General features: G+C 45.4%; 2 protein-coding genes across 3 annotated transcripts in view; both read right to left on the minus strand.

Annotated features, from left to right (window-relative positions):
• Positions 1 to 1,192: 1,192 nt before the first annotated feature.
• On the minus strand, positions 1,193 to 5,145 carry LOC121572208. The gene is made up of 5 exons (XM_045225554.1): positions 4,940 to 5,145; positions 4,551 to 4,732; positions 3,469 to 3,640; positions 3,229 to 3,356; positions 1,193 to 3,063 (listed from the first exon to the last, which is right to left on the minus strand). Exons 1-5 carry the CDS (start codon positions 5,016 to 5,018, stop codon positions 2,572 to 2,574), a joined length of 1,053 nt encoding a protein of 350 aa, XP_045081489.1. The 5' UTR covers positions 5,019 to 5,145; the 3' UTR covers positions 1,193 to 2,571.
• Positions 5,146 to 9,675: 4,530 nt separating this feature from the next.
• The window catches only part of LOC121572207 (dual specificity testis-specific protein kinase 2), a 32,762-nt gene continuing 20,699 nt past the window's right edge, over positions 9,676 to 21,738 (minus strand). For both annotated transcript variants that reach the window (XM_041884142.2, XM_045225840.1), the window contains 6 exons: positions 21,547 to 21,693; positions 19,577 to 19,659; positions 14,221 to 14,395; positions 13,826 to 13,912; positions 13,575 to 13,671; positions 9,676 to 11,870 (listed from right to left, as the gene is read on the minus strand). In XM_041884142.2, coding sequence (XP_041740076.2) covers positions 10,681 to 11,870; positions 13,575 to 13,671; positions 13,826 to 13,912; positions 14,221 to 14,395; positions 19,577 to 19,659; positions 21,547 to 21,693 — 1,779 coding nt within the window. In that variant the 3' untranslated portion in view covers positions 9,676 to 10,680. The remainder of the gene's footprint in view (positions 11,871 to 13,574; positions 13,672 to 13,825; positions 13,913 to 14,220; positions 14,396 to 19,576; positions 19,660 to 21,546; positions 21,694 to 21,738) is intronic.

Raw genomic sequence — 21,738 nt, forward strand, 5'->3', positions numbered from 1 at the left:
GTTTTAGGTCGTTAACACACATGGCATTCACAAGCGTTCAGTGAATGGTGTGTACAGATTCCCAGGGATTCGGTGTGTACAGATTCGCAAAATAATACGTTGGGACTTGTGTGTGGTACAATGGTTATTGTAGTAGCTCCGGTGTAAACGGGGCCAGTGTCTCACTGTAGAGTATCAACCAACAGAGGACTGGAGTGCCGTAGTCGGCTTTGTCTCCAGGGATGCCATACAAATACATCAATCTTTGACATGATTAACAGTTATGGCTGGCTGTGTCCATTGAGCATCAACACACATATGGGGATGGTTATTATGATGGCTATGCTGGGGGTGAAGGCACCGGGTTAATCCTGTGAGTCAGGGTTTCCTGTACAAGAGATGAACCGCCATTTCTTCTCCTTCATATGTAGCTGTGATTGTCATTTATCATGGTCATAAAGGGCAATATGCAGTTTCTGGCAATTTATTTTCCTCATGAATATGCATGTATTATTCCAACAGAGGACTTTCAAATGGTTACTTTTAAAACCCCATCACCATACAAAGCAATGTTTTATCTTTAAAAATAAGGTCAATTTAGTTTAGAACATGTGGTTGGTTTCATCCTCAATCTAGGTCAGTTGAAGACGCTGTAGTTTGAGGTAACAGGTGGTTAGTTGTGTGGTCATGCCTGTGTGGTTTATCATGTTTGAGCTGATACCCTGACCACGAGCAACACAACATCAATTTGTTTGATGGGAATAGACTTTATACTATTACAAGCGTAATTGTAACGTTTAAGTAGCTTTTTAGATGTACTTTAGATGTCAGATCATTATCAGATATGTTTTATATGAGGTATAAGAAAGGACACTGCACATTGCATGTACACTTCTGCATTTATGAAGGAATCAGGACTTTATGAATTTACCATCACAGGTGCAAATGTAACAACCTTTAGGTTGCTTTTTATTTTAGATACTTTTTAAAAACATATATACACACGAAAGAACAGTAGTACTCAATTGCCCTTCTGTATTTTTGAAGATCATCCATTTACAACATTTACATTTTACGTCATTTAGCAGACGCTCTTATCCAGAGCGACTTAGTTAGTGCATACATTATTCTTTTTTATTTTCATACTGGCCCCCCGTGGGAACAACTGGTAAGGGAAATCAAGAACAATGTAAGATATTACACACAAAAGCACTTCAAATGATAAACATTTATTGTTCACTCATAATTTACCCTCATGGTGTTGGAATGTGAATTATACATAAAGAACATCAGCAATTACACTTATCTAGCATTGTGCAACAAAGTCTTATAAGCGAACTCAAATGGTTGCTCTCATTTAGCAGAGCCTCTGTCATTTCAAGCGTTTTGATTAGGCTTGTTGGTGGTGGATTTTTCAAGCTCTGCTGTACTCTCATATACATTTCTGTCTCCTCTCCGGTAAATATGAAATTTGACATTTACAGAACAGTATGCACTGAATGGAAAGCAAATGTATAATTGATTCACTTTTAGACACTAGCAGAGACTGTTTCAGCTGACACATGAATTAGTCATTTTAGAAAAGGTCACCCTGTCGAACACCACATAAATCCCCCATCCAACTTCACCACCACCACAGCTGCAGAGCCAGCCAGCACACATTAGTGAAGAGCCACAAAGCAACCATCTTGAATCAGGATTCCAGTGAATTGACTGCAAATATAGCAGAACCCATAAAAAGCTGCCCCAAAAGTTCAAGGTTAGATGCTATCTCTGTTGGACGCCTGAGAAGTAACATTTATGATTAGCAGGCAAACACACTGCTTAGTTTGGACTCACTCATGATCCAACCCCCAAGACCAACACTATGAATCAAAATCCCCCTGACACAGTGAGATTATTATGAGCCATATGAAGGCTATGGGGGTTCCAGAACTATGGGGCCAAACAACACTGTTTCCCATTCATTGTCTCCTGTCTCTCCCTCTCACCCCCCTGGGTTTCCTAATGTTCCGGAAGAGTGCACCACCAGCAAAATGAGGCAGGAGCGAGATGTACCACAACCCTCTGCCCTCCTCCCCCAGAATGAGGTGTCAGACACGGGTAAGAGACAGCGAGAGCCAGGCCAGAGATGGGATGGGCCAACAGTGAGTCAGAAGCAAGGCAGAGAGCAAAGGCAATGAAGGGGAGTCAGAATAATAAACCCCCCTTAGAAAGAAATAGGTGCCATCTATAACCTAAAAAGGTTTGTCAGCTGTCCCCATAGGATAACCCTTTTTGGTTCCAGGAAGAACGCTTTTGGTTCCAAAAAGGGTTATTCTATGGGGACAGCTGAAGAACCCTTTTGAAACCCTTTTTTTCTAAGAGTGTATATGTTTATGATAGCACAGTCCAGTATTGTCCTTACTTGTTATGGTTGATCTTGATATGGTGCTGGACCATACCACAGTCCGGTTGGAACTGACAATGTATGCCTATAAACTGTGGACACAATTACAATTTTGGTCAATAAAGTTTTTGAACTCCTCTCAACACTGTGGAGTTCATAGGAATATGTTGAACATAGCATTATGAGTACTGAAGTTCAATGTGCTACAGGTTACACCACTGTAGTCCCTCCAGGTTCTCACCCCCTTCCCCCTCACTCGCCCCCCCAAACCTCACTGAGCACAGCAGGACCCCCTGACCCTCCACAGCCTCTGACAGAGATAGAGAACCAGGGTAGGGTAGTGTTGGCACATTGGGCCCTGGATGTGGTTGTCGAGGTGAATCTAAGCTGCACTGGTTCATATGTAGGCCTATAGGCACAGTGGAGCACGGCAGGGATAGGGTGCTGCCAGAGTTCAGGCCCAGCTCCATTCCCCCAGTGTCCCAGTGCACGTTGCCTGACCTGTAGTCACTGAGGAAGGGCTTGCTGTTGTACCCATCCCCCAGGCTTGGGGCCTGGGCCGCGATGCAGACACAGTTGGAAAAAGAGGACATGAAGGAGATGTGGTCGTCTACAACCTCCACGTGGATGTCACTGGGGTCAACAGGGTCTGAAGAGGACTCTGGGGGGTCCTGGAGGAATGCCTGAAGAGATGCCTGCATTAAAAAAAATACACAAAAACACTGTGTAATGATATACCCAAGGACCATGGACATTCAATATAATACTGCATTTAATATAGTACTATACACATAAATGAAATGAAATACTCAGTGTGTGTGTGTGTGTGTGTGTGTGTCAAGAGGACAAGAACAGTTTACTAGACACTTGGGGAGTGTGTTTATGGTTGCTGCATCTCGTTTTTGTTTCAGCCGGTACAGAGCCAGACCAAGGAGAGGAGAGAAGAGCACAGCACACACTCCTATCCCCAACAACACTAGCTGCAACCCTGGGAAACACAAACAAACGTCCATTGTGTAATTAGGGTCGTATTCATAACCCTAGCTTCATGTCCACACCCCGGCTCAACCTTAACACAACGTAAACCTCTGACCTCTCACCTGGTCCTGGGGCAGCCTGGTGGACACAGTGGGGGTTGGAGGGAGGAGACGAGGCCTGGGGGAAGGTGGAGGGTTCAACTGAGAAGTTAGCCACGACACAGTAGTCCTGTCCTGGGGCCAGGTTTGAGAACTCTGCCCCGTACACCACCTTCTGGGCCGAACCAGTCTGCGTCTGCAACAGGACAAGCCAATCACAAACGCTGTATCAGACACATGCAACAGGATCAGCCAATCACAAACGCTGTATTAGACACATGCCAATCAGAGAGGCTGTATCAGATGGTGTTTCACAGAGAGCCAATCAAGGACACTTGTACTAACCCAAGGCACACAAAAAACATGCAGCAGACAAAGAAACAGCCAGTGGTGGAAAAAGTACCCAATTGTCATACTTGAGTAAAAGTAAAGAAAATGACTCAAGTGAAAGTCACCCAGTAAAACACTACTTGAGTAAAAGTCTAAAAGTATTTGGTTTGAAATATACTTAAGTATCAAAAGTCAATGTAGTTCCTAAAATATACTTAAGTATCAAAAGTAAAAGTAAAAGTATAAATCATTTCAAATTCCTTATATTAAGCAATTCCAGACAGCACCATTTCCTTGTTTTTTTAAATGTACGGATAGCCAGGGGCACGCTCCAACACTCAGACATAATTTACAAACGAAGCATGTGTTTAGTGAGTCCGCCAGATCAGAGGCAGTAGGGATGACAAGGGATGTTCTCTCTATAAGTGTGTGACGTAGACCATTTTCCTATTCTGCTAAGCATTCAAAATGTAACGAGTACTTTTGGGTCTCAGGGAAAGTAAAAAGTACATAATTTTCTTTAGGAATGTAGTGAAGTAAAAGTAAAAGTAGTCAAAAATATAAATAGTAAAGTATTTTTACTTAAGTACTTTACACCACTGGAAACAACATGAGTGTAGTTTCTGGTTTGAGCACTCACTCCTTCACAATTGTACTACTTAGATTAACTTACATAGCAGCAGGTAAAAGGAAAAAGGAGGGAACATGTGAACGAGAGAGAGCAAGAGAAATGGAGGGTGAGCAAAAAGTGTTATTACAGATGGCAATAGGGGTACCATGTAGTCAGAGGGGTTCTGTTGGTTATATACTGTCACGGTGACCCAGGGGTGAATGAATTTTGACAGTGGACAGCAGCTCTGCAGAGGAAGACACTCCTTTTTGATAGAACAAGGTAAGTGCACCTCCACTAACAGCCTCTCTCCAGACAGAGAGACCAAGACAGAGGGGCTGCTGAAGGCTGAAGAGAGGAGAAACAAAGAAGCCACTTTAATTCCAATCACAACAATCTCTTCATGTGAGCGCCTTTAGCAATTTTAGCCCTCTATGTTTGAACTCTGCAGTGTATTAAGATGTTTAAATGCTCTTCTACGTTTTGTTTGATTTGAACAATAAGTCACCAAGGCAAGATATGTGATAGGTCTGAGAGCAGAAGCAGGCTACTGACTGAAATCACTGGGGCCAAACACAAGTGATTCTGTCCAGACTGTACTCCCCGGGCCCTGGTGGAGGCCCAGGCGGATCATGTTGTACAGCTCAAAGTCAGAGAAGGCATCGGACAGGTCACACAGCTGGGAGGAGAACCGCACACAGCTCTCCACATTCTGCCACAAATCCCTGTAACACACACACACACATACAGTACCAGTCAAAAGTTTGGACAAACCTACTCATTCAAGGGTTTTTCTTTATTTTTACTATTTTCTACATTGTAAAATAATAGAAGACATCAAAACTATGAAATGACACACGTAGTAACCAAAAAAAAGTGATAAACAAATCAAAATATATTTTGGATTCTTCAAAGTAGCCACCCGTTGCCTTGATGACAGCTTTGTACACTCTTAGTATTCTCTCAACCAGCTTCATGAGGAATGCTTTCCCAAAAGTCTTGAAGGAGTTCCCACATATGCTGAGCACTTTTCCTTGCTGATTTTCCTTCATTCTGCGGTCCAACTCATTACATTTACATTTAAGTCATTTAGCAGACGCTCTTATCCAGAGCGACTCACAGTTAGTGAATACATTTGTTTTATTTTTATACTGGCCCCCCGTGGGAATCGAACCCACAACCCTGGCGTTGCAAACGCCATGCTCTATCAACTGAGCTACAACCCTGCCGGCCATTCCCTCCCCTACCCTGGACGACGCTGGGCCAATTGTGCGCCGCCCATGAGTCTCCCGGTCGCGGCCGGCTGCGACAGAGCCTGGATTCGAACCAGGATCTCTAGTGGCACAGTTAGCACTGCGATGCAGTGCCTTAGACCACTGCGCCACTCAGGAGACATACTCCTCAGGAGACCAACTCATCCCAAACCATCTCAATTGGGTTGAGGTCGGGCAATTGTGGAGGCCAGGTCATCTGATGCAGCACTCCATCACTCTCCTTCTTGGTCAAATAGCCCTTACACAGCCTGGAGGTGTGTTTTGGGTCATTGTCCTGTTGAAAACAAATGATAGTCCCACTAAGCGCAAACCAGATGGGATGGTGTATCACTGCAGAATGCTGTGGTAGCCATGCTGGTTAAGTGTGCCTTGAATTCTGAATAAATCACAGACAGTGTCACCAGTAAAGCATCCCCACACCATAATACCTCCTCCTCCATGCTTCACGGTGGGAACCACACATACGGAGATCATCCGTTCACCTACTCTGCAGTTGGAACCAAACATCTCAAATTTGGACTCATCAGACCAAAGGACAGATTTCTTGGCCCAAGCAAGTCTCTTCTTCTTATTGGTGTCCTTTAGTAGTGGTTTCTTTGCATCAATTCGACCATGAAGGTCTGATTCACACAGTCTCCTCTGAACAGTTGATGTTGAGATGTGTCTGTTACTTGAACTCTGTGAAGCTTTGGGCTGCAATCTGAGGTGCAGTTAACTCTAATGAATTTATCCTCTGCAGCAGAGGTAACTCTGGGTCTTCCTTTCCTGTGGCGGTCCTCATGAGAGCCAGTTTCATCATAGCGCTTGATGGTTTTTGCGACTGCACTTGAAGAAACTTTCAAAGTTCTTGAAATGTTCAGTATTGACTGACCTTCATGTCTTAAAGTAATGATGGACTGACGTTTCTCTTTGCTTATGTGAGCTGTTTTTGCCATAATATGGACTTGGTCATTTACCAAATAAAGCTATCTTCTGTATACATTTTAGTCATTTAGCAGACGCTCTTATCCAGAGCGACTTACAGTTAGTGAGTGCATACATTTTTCATAACCCCCCTACCTTGTCACAACACAACTGATTGGCTCAAATGCATTGAGGAAAGAAATTCCACAAATTAACAAGGGACACCTGTTAATTGAAATGCATTCCAGGTGACTTCCTCACGAAGCTGGTTGAGAGAATGCCACGAGTGTGCAAAGCTGTCATCAAGGCAAAGGGTGGCTACTTTGAAGAATCTCAAATATATTTTGATTTGTTTAACACTTTTTTTGGTTACTACATGATTCCATGTGTTATTTCATAGTTTTGATGTCTTCACTATTATTCTACAATGTAGAAAATAGTAAAAAATAAAGAAAACCCCTGGAATGAGTAGGCATGTCCAAACTTTTGACTGGTACCATATATAGAGAAACATACACGAACACAGAGATACAAACTATATAGTATTTATTTATTATTCCTATTTATTAAAATGTATGTGGAAATGTTTCTGAAAATATGCAATACCCACACAAGATAACACATACACACTGGTTGTTGGACTACTTGGGTGGTGGTGGTGGTGGTTATGACTGAAACCAGGTGGCAGGGGAGAGGAGAAGCCAGAGTTTCACGGCTGTAGTAGAAAACAATCGTGCCCATCTATCAGAGCCCATCTATCCATAAGGGCAATCAACCATGGACTGGAGTGACTGATTCATCCCTCTGATTAAAACCCTTTGTGGTTTTTCTGCCAAAACCACACGTTTTAAATTCTCTCGCTTTACCGCTCTCACTCTACCCCTCTCACCGGCTCCTCTCCGCATGCGTCATCAGAGCGGTTTGTTCTCACACAATAATTAGCTTTCCCTTTCCTTTCTAGGATAGCTTTCCCCTCACACTCCCAACAGTTGCACTATTCATATTGACTGTCATTGTAAAGTAAATGACTATCAGGATACTGATTACAACTTTCAAACAAACGACTTGATTTAAAATACTCTATTTAAATGACTAGGTAGTAGTTACACACAGAACAAACATTACAGAATAAGATACAGAACATTGTCATAGATCAATGTAGTGGTTTTCTATTAAACAATTCGCTACCAATTCTAGAAAATAGCAGAACAGTAATACAGCATACTATTAGGGCTAGATCGATTAGGTCAATAGAGAGAGCAGACCGAGGCAGACCCCCGAATCTTAGAACAGTAATTTAGCTGAGAGGACATTTAGAGCTAGATACTAGTCCATTAAGTCAATAGTGAGCACTGAGGAATCAGACAGACAGACACACCCCTGAGTCTTAGTTTGGACGGTGTAGGTGGTGGTAGCGTTGGCCTGGGGACAATCCCACTGCAGGACACAGTTTAAGTTCAGGGAATGCACAATGGTGGTACAGACGGCCCCAGATGATCCTGAGAGTTCACACAGAACACTTCAGTCAACACACACACAGGAATAGATAGGCTACCCTTTCCTATTCACGATCTCAGAGAAACAAGGATAACTATGCGTAAACACAACTCACACATACTTAACATGATTGACACTATTTTAACCTTTAGTTAGCCATGTAAACCATTGAGATCAAACCATATATAGAGTAACTCTGTGGTGAGCCCCCCATAGATAGTGTAAATTAGATCAGTCACTGTCCCCAATATGGAGGGATCGGGTTAAGAAAGGTGGGTAAAGAGAGAAACAGACTCACCTGTGATATGGACACACACACACAATCCTGTTAACACAAGGGTCGTCAGTACACCAGGTACCGTCACCATGGTGACACAGGTAAGCTAGACCACAGATTGAGAGGAACAAAGGACACAGCTGAAATCTTTTTCCAAAACAAAATCCCCTTGAGGGAGGGATACCACATTCATGCCAGTACACTGATGCGCACAGTAGTCTACATGACAAGAAAATGCATAACAAATAATTGCTCAAAGTTGAATAGGAAAGAGGTAGCGTAAGCGGTCACTTACCTACATCGACAGAGAGAGAGAGAGGGGGAGATAGATAAAGAAGGGCAGGGGGGTGAAGGGATCAGGATGTGACACAGTAGTCGTGGTTGTGAGAGGAAATGGTATAATCTGAAGCTTAAAGGCAAGAAGCGAGACAAAGAAGGACAGAGTGAGACAGGAAACAGATAGAGGGAAAATAACAACCACCTTGCAAGCTTTGTAAATATATACACAGTACCAGTCAAACGTTTGGACACACCTACTCATTCAAAGGTTTCTTTATTTTTACTATTTTCTACATTGTAGAATAATAGTGAAGACATCAAAACTATGAAATAACACATATGGAATCATGTAGTAACCAAAAAAAGTGTTAAACAAATAAAAATATATTTTATATTTGAGATTCTTCAAAGGAGCCACTCTTTGCCTTGATGACAGCTTTGCATACTCTTGGCATTCTCTCAACCAGCTTCATGAGGTAGTCACCTGGAATGCTTTTCAACAATCACCTGACCTCAACCCAATTTAGATGGTTTGGGCCGCAGAATGAAGGAAAAGCAGCAAGGAAAAGTGCTCAGCATATGTGGGAACTCCTTCAAGACTGTTGGAAAAGCATTCCAGGTGTAGCTGGTTGAGAGAATGCCAAGAGTGTGCAAAGCTGTCATCAAGGCAAAGAGTGGCTCCTTTGAAGAATCTCAAATATAAAATATATTTTGATTTGTTTAACACTTTTATTGGTTACTGCATGATTCCATGTGTTATTTCATAGTTTTGATGTCTTCACTATTATTCTACAATGTAGAAAATAGTAAAAATAAAGAAACCTTTGAATGAGTAGGTGTGTCCAAACGTTTGACTGGTATTGTGTATATATATATATATATATATAAAACAATTGTGTTCAAGTGACTTGTCTTGATTCACTATTTTCAAAAGTTGTGGTACAGTACATTATACACCCACTACTTGATGCTTCCTAGTTATTCATGACAGGTTTGGGCCGATGGTTGGCTAGAAATCCTGCAATCCAGCTAGAGAAAAACCACACACAGTCTGTCCATTCTATAGTTTTATTCAATGCCATTTTTAAATAATATGAATCTGTACATCTTTGTTGAAGCAGGTCTTTGACCATTAATTCTCAAAAATAACAAAAAGTCATCAACTAATAAACAATCTTAATACAGTAAGTGCTTTGTCAGAGGATCACGAGGGCCGTAAAAGATCATACAGCAAGATATCAGTCAACAGAACAGTATGTATCACACACACACACACACACACACACACACACACACATACACACCCCTTTCATTGCCCTGTTCGTGGCCTCTCCAGGTTGCACCGTAAAGCTGTTGTAGCAGTCTGAATACAAGGCAAACTGCTGAAGCTGTCGACCATTCAGACAGTATCAAACATCTAAATCATAACATGAATTTTTCATAACATTTCATAAGTAACACTATTCATAACATTCCTCATCGTAGCAACATCACCACCACCACAATCCTCAGTCATAAAATAGTATTTAAAACTATGACCGTCAGAAAAGGAGCATTAGACCACACCATAGGAGGATATCATAAAATTTGATTTGATACATATCCCATTGGATTGGTCCAATACTAAAGCCATGTTTAGCCTACATTTAAATATGGCTCTGACCAATACAAATGTTGTCATGCTGAGGGAAAGTATTGTCATTGCTTCTTTATGAATCAGTCAGTCTACCAGCCTTCATTCGCTGTAGGGATCTGTGACTTCTCAGCTCACTCCCCTTAACAGCACAACATGATACTGGATTATACAGTACAGCATTATTACAGTCAATACCGCCTCAATCCAGCAGAGGGCGCCCCACCATCACTCATAGGCCACCAGCACCGCAGTGGCTTCCCACCAGCAGCTATACCTCTCACATGTCACTATCTCTATGTAAGAATGGAATGAAGTAGCCCCTAGGCACTGATCCAAGATCAGTTTCCAGTCTCTCCCTCCTAAGAAATAAGGTTAGGATAATGGGGTTGGGTAATCTGATCCTAGATCTGTGGTTAGGGGCATTCTTTGTCTATGTCTGAGCCCCAGGCAGGGCTAGACCAGGGCCAGGCTCGGGGTTGGTAGGGGTGGTGGGGGAGGACGGTATCCCCTTAGGCCCTTTATAGAGCAGCCCTCGGGTGGCCCCAGTACTGTCCCCGTTCCCGTTCAGGTTCTTAAAGGGGTTCCGGCGAGGGGGCGTGCGGAAACACAGAGAGGGGAACCGGAAACCCGCCAGGCAGCAACCGGGACACGAGATCACCTCCTCCTGCTCCAGAGAAGGACCGGCACCATTACTGGACCCGAACAGCGAGGGCGAGTCCCCTATGGGCCTCCCAGAAGGTGAGTGGTTCCGGTTGGTGCCCCCCCATCCCAGAGGCCGACTAATGACCACCGTGGTGCTGTTGTTGTTGTCCATGTGGGGGGAGGGGTGGGGGGGCAGGCAGAGAGGGCCATTGAAGATGGGGGGAATATTACCCCAGCCGTTGTTGAATGTGGTGGAGGTGGGTGGGGAGGGTTTGGAATAAGGTGGAAGAGTAGGGAGAGAATAGAGTGGAGGGAGAGCGCCATCTAGTGTGTCAGGGGAGCTGGTGCAGTCCATAGGTTCCACTTCCTGGTCAGTTTCCTCTTCCTGTTCCTCGCTCAGCTGGTCCAATGACAGCAGCTCTGGATCGAGAGGAAGCCCCGAGTCATCGCCCGTGAGGCCCTCGCTGCTCTTCCTCCTCTCCACATCCTCGTCTACGAACTCATTAGACTCAAAGGTAAACCTCTCTTTCATGATTCTCCTCTCCTCCTCTTTCTCGTTCTCTACATTCCCCTCATCATTCTCAGTGTCTAAGTCCATTGGCAATACCCCCGTTTTTTCTGTGGTATTGTCTTTGGTGGTAGGGGGCAGGAGACCTAGAGGGGGGGTGCAGGGCAGGGACAAGCAGCGTCTGTGGAGCCTTCCTCGGGGCGTACCCCCCTCTCTGTCTGAGGGCGAGGGGGCTGTACAGGGGTCCGGGCGTTTGGGTAAGGTGAACGTTAAAGAGATGACAGAATTGCTGGGCGTGTCGAACAATTTAATCTTGCCTCCGTTCAGGTCCTCTCGCAGGGAGAAGGGATTGACACGGGTGGGAGGGGCCAGAGTGGGGGGCACGGCCGGAGGGAGCATGTCTGATTTGCTGCGGCAGAGGCGAGGGTCGCCGGGGAGACAGAGGAAGCGCCTCCGCAGTGAGCCAAGATCTAGAGACAGGGAGAGAGAGATTCAAAAAAAAGAATACATGCTGGCAATCTGCTGAGACAAAACATGTATACATATCTGGGGAAAGGGGAAAACTAGTCAGTTGCACAACAACGCATTCAACCGAAATGTGTCTTCCTCTTTAACACAAACCCTCTGAATCATAAAGGTGCAGGGGGCAGCCTTAATCGACGTCATCGGTACCCGGGGAGCAGTTGTTGGGGGAGAACGGCAGATTTTATCCACCTTGCCGGCTCCGGGATTCGAACCAGCAACCTTTTGGTTACCGGCTCAACACGCTTAACCACTAAGCTACCTGCACACCCCTAATCTAATCTATTCATCTATCTATATGACTCTAGAGAGCAGAATCCCCTCTCCACTGGGGTTCTCTGCCTCTAACCCTGTTGCAGGGGCTGAGTCACTGGCTTGCTGGTGCTCTTTCATGCCGTCCCTGGGAGGGGTGCGTCACTTGAGTGGGTTGAGTTACTGACGTGATCTTCCTGTCTGGGTTGGCGCCCCCCCTTGGTTTGTGCTGTGGTGGAGACCTCTGTGGGCTATACTCGGCCTTGTCTCAGGATTGTAAGTTGGTGGTTGAGGATATCCCTCTAGTGGTGCGGGGGCTGTGCTTTGGCAGAGTGGGTGGGGTTATATCCTTCCTGTTTGGCCCTGTCCGGGGGTTTCTTCGGATGGGGCCACAGTGTCTCCGGACCGCTCCTGTCTCAGCCTCCAGTATTTATGCTGCAGTAGTTTATGTGTCGGGGGCTGGGGTTAGTTGGTTATACCTGGAGTACTTCTCCTGTCTTATCCAGTGTCCTGTGTGAATTTAAGTATGCTCTCTCTAATTCTCTCGTTCTCTCTTTCTCTCTGAGAACCTGAGCCCTAGGACCATACGTCAGGACTACCGGGCATGATGACACCTTGCTGTCCCCAGTCCGCCTGGCCTTGCTGCTATTCCAGTTTCAACTGTTCTGCCTGCGGTTACGAAACCCCTACCTGTCCCAGACCTGCTGTTTTCAACTCTTAATGATCGGCTATGAAAAGCCAACTGAGAGACCTGAGCCCTAGGACCATACGTCGGGACTACCGGCCGTGGTGACTCCTTGCTGTCCCCAGTCCGCCTGGCCTTGCTGCTATTCCAGTTTCAACTGTTCTGCCTGCGGTTATGGAACCCCTACCTGTCCCAGACCTGCTGTTTTCAACTCTTAATGATCGGCTATGAAAAGCCAACTGAGATTTATTCCTGATTATTATTTGACCATGCTTGTCACTTATGAACATTTTTGAACATCTTGGCATGGTTCTGTTATAATCTTCACCCGGCACAGCCAGAAGAGGACTGGCCACCCCTCATAGCCTGGTTCCTCTCTAGGTTTCTTCCTAGGTTTTCGCCTTTCTAGGGAGTTTTTCCTAGCCACCGTGCTTCTACACCTGCATTACTAGCTGTTTGGGGTTTTAGGCTGGGTTTCTGTACAGCACTTCGAGATATTAGCTGATGTAAGAAGGGCTATATAAAATAAAATTGAATTGAAAAAATTGAATTGAATATCTCCAGGATACCACCCCATATAACCTGCCCCCTCAGCTCAATTCCGACAGCTTTAATGACGCCTGTAGAATACACAATGCTGATATAGCATCTGCTGTTTGTAGAACCCCCCCACTGACTAAGACCTCCCTGTGTTCTTTACCCCCCAGACACACACCCTTTAGTGCAGCTTCGTCTTTCTGCGTCCTCTCGGTCTCTCTCCTCTGCAACTCTGCTACGATCTCTGAGAACGATGGACGGCGCTTTGGATCCATCTGAGAGAGCGAGATGGACGGAGAGAGCGTTAGATGAGCGAAAGAAACAAAACAAAAAAAGAGTCCGTTTCTCAAAAGTCACAGGAGAAGGAATAAGGGGAAACGATAGGAGAGAGAGAGAGAGAGAAAAGGTATAAGAGGATTTGTGTGTTACGTTGCAGCAGCTGACAGCCAGACTCAGGAAGGCAGGTGGACAGTCTCCCACCATGTGCTGAAACGTCTCGACGTCCAGACCAAAGTCCTACAGACAGACAGAGAGAGCATCACACATCCCTCTCAGTGAAACAGAGCCCTAGGGAGACGCAGTCACTCATTTGCACAATAGAATAGAGACGATGCTGTCAGAGACTTCAATTAAAGTACTGCGACTTACTGCCTGAATAACTTTTTACACTGCAATTACATACAATGGGCAGAAGAGGGAGACGTTTTAGCAAAGTCTCTACACTGCACAATAATATTGGGAAAACTGATTGTGTGAACTAGTGTGAGTGTTGCATGTGTGTATGTTGTGTGTGTGTGTGTGCGTGTAGAGTGTGATGACCATACCTCTGTGCGTGGGAGGACGTCAGGGTCAGCCTGTATCCTAGCAATGACCTCACACAGGATGATGCCGTATGCAAATACGTCCACCTTTTCGTTGTAGATCTCTCCTCGCAGCACTTCTGGTGCCATCCAGTAGGGTGAACCCACTACAGCCAAGGGCTGCTGGTCTGCCCCCTCCCTGAGGACAGAGACAGAGGAAGACAGGCCTGGGAATTATGACAGGCGATGACGTTAAGGTTAGGATTGTGGCGGGGGGGGCTGATCCTAGACCTGTAGCCTACCTAGGGGAAAGATCGACCCGGAGCAATTATTACAGGCACTACAGCTCACAGAGGTCAGCAGGTGAGACCGACACAAACAAGACTGGAGCTAGCAGCTAGTTTCATCACGCTCTAGCTCATTAACAACCATACGGGGTAAATGTAAATATGGGGTAAAACTAGTGTGTGTGTGTGTGTGTATAAAGGCAAAAAGGGGCAGACACACAACACTGCAAGGCTCATGCTCTGATGACAAACACACGCACCAAGACACCAACACACCCCGCTGGCAGTCACTTCCTCTCTGCTATTTCAATCTCACTGTGGGCTATGATATTGCATAAATAGATAGGGCTGGGAATTGCCAGGGACCTCACGATGCGATATTATCACGATACTTCGGCGCCGATGCGATATGCATTTCAATTCTCACGATTCTATATGGATTGTGATTCGATAGTGCGATTCGATGTTCCAAACATATTGCTCGCTGCATATTTCTGCTTCAGAAAGACGAGAGCATGAGAAAACTATTTAAAAAGATGGAGAACAAGCTATAGGAAGAAAAATACCGGAGTTATGGCGCCAACGCTACCTACAGTAGCACATTTTTACTAAATCGATAATTGGGCTCAAAATATCGATATAATATCTTCCCAAAATAATATCGCGAAATGTAACTAACAATTCCCCCCCATCACTATAGTAAGGGAATTGATGGGGGCTGAGAGAGAGAGAGAGAAAGGAGGGAGCAAGCGATGGAGAAGAGAGGAGTGGAATGCAGACAGACATTCATAGCGCCCAGTGTAAACACCATATGGGGACGTGGAGGTGGGAGGGAGGGAGAGTCGCCAGTCAGGCGGCGAGAGCGGTAGAGAGGGAGAGAGCGGTATAGAGGGAGAGAGCGGTAGAGAGGGAGAAAGAGAAGAGAGAGAGAGTGTGCTGGAATAGTTTGACCTTATTTGGAAAGCTTTCCTAAACTCCCTTCATCTCTCTCTCTCTCTCTCACTTTCGCTCCCTCTCTCTCTCCCACAAACAAAGGCAGAGCTCTCACACACACAACAAAAAGATGTATAAAGGCAACACAAAAAAATACTCTGACAAGTGTATGCATGTTGATAAACGCAGCAATAGAGAAAGTTAAATCAACACACAGCAGATATTATGTTCACTGGTGCCAAATACTAACGTGTTCCACTGTCAAATCAATTTACTCACACCTAAAAGCATGCACGGTACATAAACAAGAACTTGTTGTGGGGCACCAAAACAACGTGCCTGCACATACGCAAAAACACAAAGGTAAACACTGGGGTGACCGTAGACAGTGCGAGCGGAAACGGTACACACACACACGGTCTGGTTAACGCAACAGCTGCCTCCAGTCAGACACAGGATACAGACCAATTTATCACGGTAAAGAGGCCAGGAGGGTAAGAGTGTTTTATCCAAGGTCAGTTTCGTGTCTTGGCCCTAATAGTTCAGGTTAGGATTTAGGGTGGGTAAGCTGATCCTGGACCTGTACCTAATATGAGCTACAGTGAGGGAAAAAAGTATTTGATCCCCTGCTGATTTTGTACGTTTGCCCACTGACAAAGACATGATCAGTCTATACATTTTAATGGTAGGTTTATTTGAACAGTGAGAGACAGAATAACAACAAAAAAATTAGGGAAATAAGTATTTGACCCCTCTGCAAAACATGACTTAGTACTTGGTGGCAAAACCCTTGTTGGCAATCACAGAGGTCAGACGTTTCTTGTAGTTGGCCACCAGGTTTGCACATATCTCAGGAGGGATTTTGTCCCACTCCTCTTTGCACATCTTCTCCAAGTCATTAAGGTTTCGAGGCTGACGTTTGGCCACTCGAACCTTCAGCTCCCTCCACATATTTTCTATGGGATTAAGGTCTTGAGACTGGCTAGGCCACTCCAGGACCTTAATGTGCTTCTTCTTGAGCCACTCCTTTGTTGCCTTGGCCATGTGTTTTGGGTCATTGTCATGCTGGAATACCCATCCACGACCCATTTTCAATGCCCTGGCTGAGGGAAGGAGGTTCTCACCCAAGATTTGATGGTACATGGCCCCGTCCATCGTCCCTTTGATGCGGTGAAATTGTCCTGTCCCCTTAGCAGAAAAACACCCCCAAAGCATAATGTTTCCACCTCCATGTTGGATGGTGGGGATGGTGTTCTTGGGGTCATAGGCAGCATTCCTCCTCCTCCAAACACGGCGAGTTGATGCCAAAGAGCTCCATTTTGGTCTCATCTGACCACAACACTTTCACCCAGTTCTCCTCTGAATCATTCAGATGTTCATTGGCAAACTTCAGACGGGCATGTATATGTGCTTTCTTGAGCAGGGGGACCTTGTGGGCGCAGCAGAATTTCAGTCCTTCACGGCGTAGTGTGTTACCTTTGGTCTTGGCCATGGTGGAGAGTTTGGAATCTGATTGATTGATTGCTTCTGTGGACCGGTGTCTTTTATACAGGTAACAAACTGAGATTAGGAGCACTCCCTTTAAGAGTGTGCTCCTAATCTCAGATCATTACCTGTATAAAAGACACATGGGAGCCAGAAATCTTTCTGATTGAGAGGGGGTCAAATACTTATTTCCCTCATTAAAAAGCAAATCAATTTATAACATTTTTGACATGCATTTTTCTGGATTTGTTTGTTGTTATTCTGTCTCTCACTGTTCAAATAAACCTACCATTAAAATTATAGACTGATAATTTCTTTGTCAGTGGGCAAACATACAAAATCAGCAGGGGATCAAATACTTTTCTCCCCTCACTGTATGGGCAATTTATACATAGTTACCAGGACAATAACTCCTGTCATCAAGGAGAAGCTGATAGGATTAAAACACACACGTGCTGGTGATCTGTGTTCAACGCAGGCTGAAGCGATGAATAAAATATGAGGTGTAAATGTCAGCATCATTAATAAACTGGGGTTGGGTGGGGGTGTGAACGAACGACACTCCAAAACTTCCGCCCTCCCCATTCCTTCTCCCCTGAAATAGGGGCTTAATCACACAGTTTGACATAGCGGGTAAAGCGTAACTTCTTCAGGTGAAAGAGTGTCTCGCATTCTTTAGAAAAAAACGGACTGTGCTTTAGTGTGATTAGACCTCCTAAGACACTGATCTAAGGTCAGTGTTGTGTTTTTTTTTCTGTACACATACAGTGGCTTGCGTAAGTATTCACCCACCTTGGCATTTCTCCTATTTTGTTGCCTTACAACCTGGAATTAAAATTGATTTTGGGGGGGGGTGGGTTCCGCTAGTGTACAGCAATCTTTAAGTCATACCACAGATTCTCAATTGGATTGAGGTCTGGGCTTTGACTACTAGGCCATTCCAAGACATATAAATGTTTCCCCTTAAACCACTCGAGTGTTGCTTTAGTAGTATGCTTAGGGTCATTGTCCTGCTGGAAGGTGAACCTCCGTCCCAGTCTCAAATCTCTGGAAGACTGAAACAGGTTTCCCTCAAGAATTTCCCTGTATTTAGCACCATCCATCATTCCTTCAATTCCGACCAGTTTCCCAGTCCCTGCCGATGAAAAACATCCCCACAGCATGATGCTGCCACCACCATGCTTCACTGTGGGTATGGTGTTCTCTGGGTGATGAGAGGTGTTGGCATAACGTTTTCTTTGATGGCCAAAAAGCTCAATTTTAGTCTCATCTGACCAGAGTACCTTCTTCCATATGTTTGGGGAGTCTCCCACATGCCTTTTGGCGAACACCAAACGTGTTTGCTTATTTTTTTCTTTAAGTAATGGCTTTTTTCTGGCCACTCTTCCGTAAAGCCCAGCTCTGTGGACTGTACGGCTTAAAGTGGTCCTATGGACAGATACTCCAATCTCCACTGTGGAGCTTTGCAGCTCCTTCAGGGTTATCTTTGGTCTCTTTGTTGCCTCTCTGATTAATGCCCTCCTTGCCTGGTCCGTGAGTTTTGGTGGGCGGCCCTCTCTTGGCAGGTTTGTTGTGGTGCCATATTCTTTAAATTTGTTAATAATGGATTTTAAAATGGTGCGCCGTGGGATTTTCTAAGTTTCAGATATTTTTTTATAACCCAACCCTGATCTGTACTTCTCCACAACTATGTCCCTGACCTGTTTGGAGAGCTCCTTGTTCTTCATGGTGCCGCTTGCTTGGTGGTGCCCCTTGCTTAGTGGTGTTGCAGACTCTGGGGCCTTTCAGAACAGGTGTATATATACTGAGATCATGTGACACTTAGACTGCACACAGGTGGACTTTATTTAACTAATTATGTGACTTCTGAAGGTAATTGGTTGCACCAGATCTTATTTAGGGGCTTCATAGCAAAGGGGATGAATACATATGCACGCACCACTTTTCCATAATTTTTTTCATTTCACTTCACCAATTTGGACTATTTTGTGTGTCCATTACATGAAATCCAAATAAAAATCTATTTAAATTATAGGTTGTAATGCAACAAAATAGGAAAAACGCCAAGGGGGATGAATAATTTTGCAAGGCATGGAATGGTTAGGATTGGGGAAGAGGAAACTGATCCTACTGTAGAGCTGTGTCTACAGTACTCCTGATGGAAACACAACAACACTAGAGCTTACATTAACATAAAACACTGGCTGACTGTCTCAGAGAGAGAGAGAGAGAACAAGGTGAGAGAGAACGAGGTGAGAGAGAGAGAACGAGGTGAGAGAGCGAACACGAGGTGAGCGAGAGAACACGAGGTGAGCGAGCGAACGAGGTGAGAGCAAGAACGAGGTGAGAGCAAGAACGAGGTGAGAGCAAGAACGAGGTGAGAGTGAGAACGAGGTGAGAGTGAGAACGAGGTGAGAGAAAGCGAGTGAGACCGAGTGAGACCGAGAGCAGTAAAAAAGTAAGCTAGCAAGCTGGAGATAGAGAGAACGAGGAGAGAGAACGAGAAGAGAGAGAGAACGAGGAGAGAGAGATGGGGCGAGCGAGAGCAGGCGAGAGCTAACAAGCTATTGAGATGGAGAGAGAGAGAGAGGAAGGTAGAGAGAGGACGCAGCCATTCAAGTGTGTGATCTAATCAGTGCATGCTGATAGATGGATGATATATGGACTCAACTGACCTGTACTCTGGTATTTTCTCTGCCAGGCCAAGGTCCCCCACCACAGCCGTACACTGGCCGCTCTCCCAACGCACCAGGCAGTTCTACAGGACAGACAACCAGGAAGGAGGAGGTCAGGGCCCGTATTCACAAAGCGTCTCAGAATGATCTAGGATCAAGTCCCTCATGTCCATATCATTTTATTCATTATGATCCAGAAGGCAAAAATGATCCTAGATCAGCACTCCTACTCTGACACGCTGTTTGAAAATGGATCCTGGTTAATCCATTTATTATAATAGAGAACTGTGTGTACTTGAGTATGCACTACTGCGTTTTATGGAGTGTGTATGTACGTGTGGCGTGGGTGCATGCCCAAGTATGTATAATTACCAGACAAGTGTCCATATAAGTGAATGTACCTACGTGTGTGCGTGTTTATACACTGCTCAAAAAAATAAAGGGAACACTAAAATAACACATCCTAGATCTGAATGAATGAAATAATCTTATTAAATACTTGTTTCTTTACATAGTTGAATGTGCTGACAACAAAATCACACAAAAATTATCAATGGAAATCAAATTTATCAACCCATGGAGGTCTGGATTTGGAGTCACCCTCAAAATTAAAGTGGAAAACCACACTACAGGCTGATCCAACTTTGATGTAATGTCCTTAAAACAAGTCAAAATGAGTCTCAGTAGTGTGTGTGGCCTCCACGTGCCTGTATGACCTCCCTACAACGCCTGGGCATGCTCCTGATGAGGTGGCGGATGGTCTCCTGAGGGATCTCCTCCCAGACCTGGACTAAAGCATGGAGCGAGACATGATGTCCCAGATGTGCTCAATTGGATTCAGGTCTGGGGAACGGGCGGGCCAGTCCATAGCATCAATGCCTTCCTCTTGCAGGAACTGCTGACACACTCCAGCCACATGAGGTCTAGCATTGTCTTGCATTAGGAGGAACCCAGGGCCAACCGCACCAGCATATGGTCTCACAAGGGGTCTGAGGATCTCATCTCGGTACCTAATGGCAGTCAGGCTACCTCTGGCGAGCACATGGAGGGCTGTGTGGCCCCCAAAGAAATGCCACCCCACACCATGACTGACCCACCGCCAAACCGGTCATGCTGGAGGATGTTGCAGGCAGCAGAACGTTCTCCACGGTGTCTCCAGACTCTGTCACGTCTGTCACGTGCTCAGTGTGAACCTGCTTTCATCTGTGAAGAGCACAGGGCGCCAGTGGCGAATTTGCCAATCTTGGTGTTCTCTGGCAAATGCCAAACGTCCTGCACGGTGTTGGGCTGTAAGCACAACCCCCACCTGTGGACGTCGGGCCATCATACCACCCTCATGGAGTCTGTTTCTGACCGTTTGAGCAGACACATGCACATTTGTGGCCTGCTGGAGGTCATTTTGCAGGGCTCTGGCAGTGTTCCTCCTGCTCCTCCTTGCACAAAGGCGGAGGTAGCAGTCCTGCTGCTGGGTTGTTGCCCTCCTACGGCCTCCTCCACGTCTCCTGATGTACTGGCCTGTCTCCTGGTAGCGCCTCCATGCTCTGGACACTACGCTGACAGACACAGCAAACCTTCTTGCCACAGCTCGCATTGATGTGCCATCCTGGATGAGCTGCACTACCTGAGCCACTTGTGTGGGTTGTAGACTCCGTCTCATGCTACCACTAGAGTGAAAGCACCGCCAGCATTCAAAAGTGACCAAAACATCAGCCAGGAAGCATAGGAACTGAGAAGTGGTCTGTGGTCACCACCTGCAAAACCAGTCCTTTATTGGGGGTGTCTTGCTAATTGCCTATAATTTTCACCTGTTGTCTATTCCATTTGCACAACAGCATGTGACATTTATTGTCAATCAGTGCTGCTTCCTAAGTGGACAGTTTGATTTCACAGAAGTGTGATTGACTGGGAGTTACATTGTGTTGTTTAAGTGTTCCCTTTATTTTTTTGAGCAGTGTATGATTGCTTCCTACCTTGGAGGTGAGGTCTCTATGGAAGATGCCTTTGGTGTGGAGGTACTGCAGGCCCCTAGCGATGTCTAGAGACAGGCCCATCCTGACTGACCACGACAGGTACCGGTCACTGTCCAGCAGCTGCTCCAGGTTACCCCCGTTGATGTACTGGAAGTAACCACGACAACCACACTCAGCCAAATGTCAATCAAA

This window comes from Coregonus clupeaformis, chromosome 16 (genome assembly GCF_020615455.1).
Source record: "Coregonus clupeaformis isolate EN_2021a chromosome 16, ASM2061545v1, whole genome shotgun sequence".
NCBI lineage: Eukaryota > Metazoa > Chordata > Actinopteri > Salmoniformes > Salmonidae > Coregonus > Coregonus clupeaformis.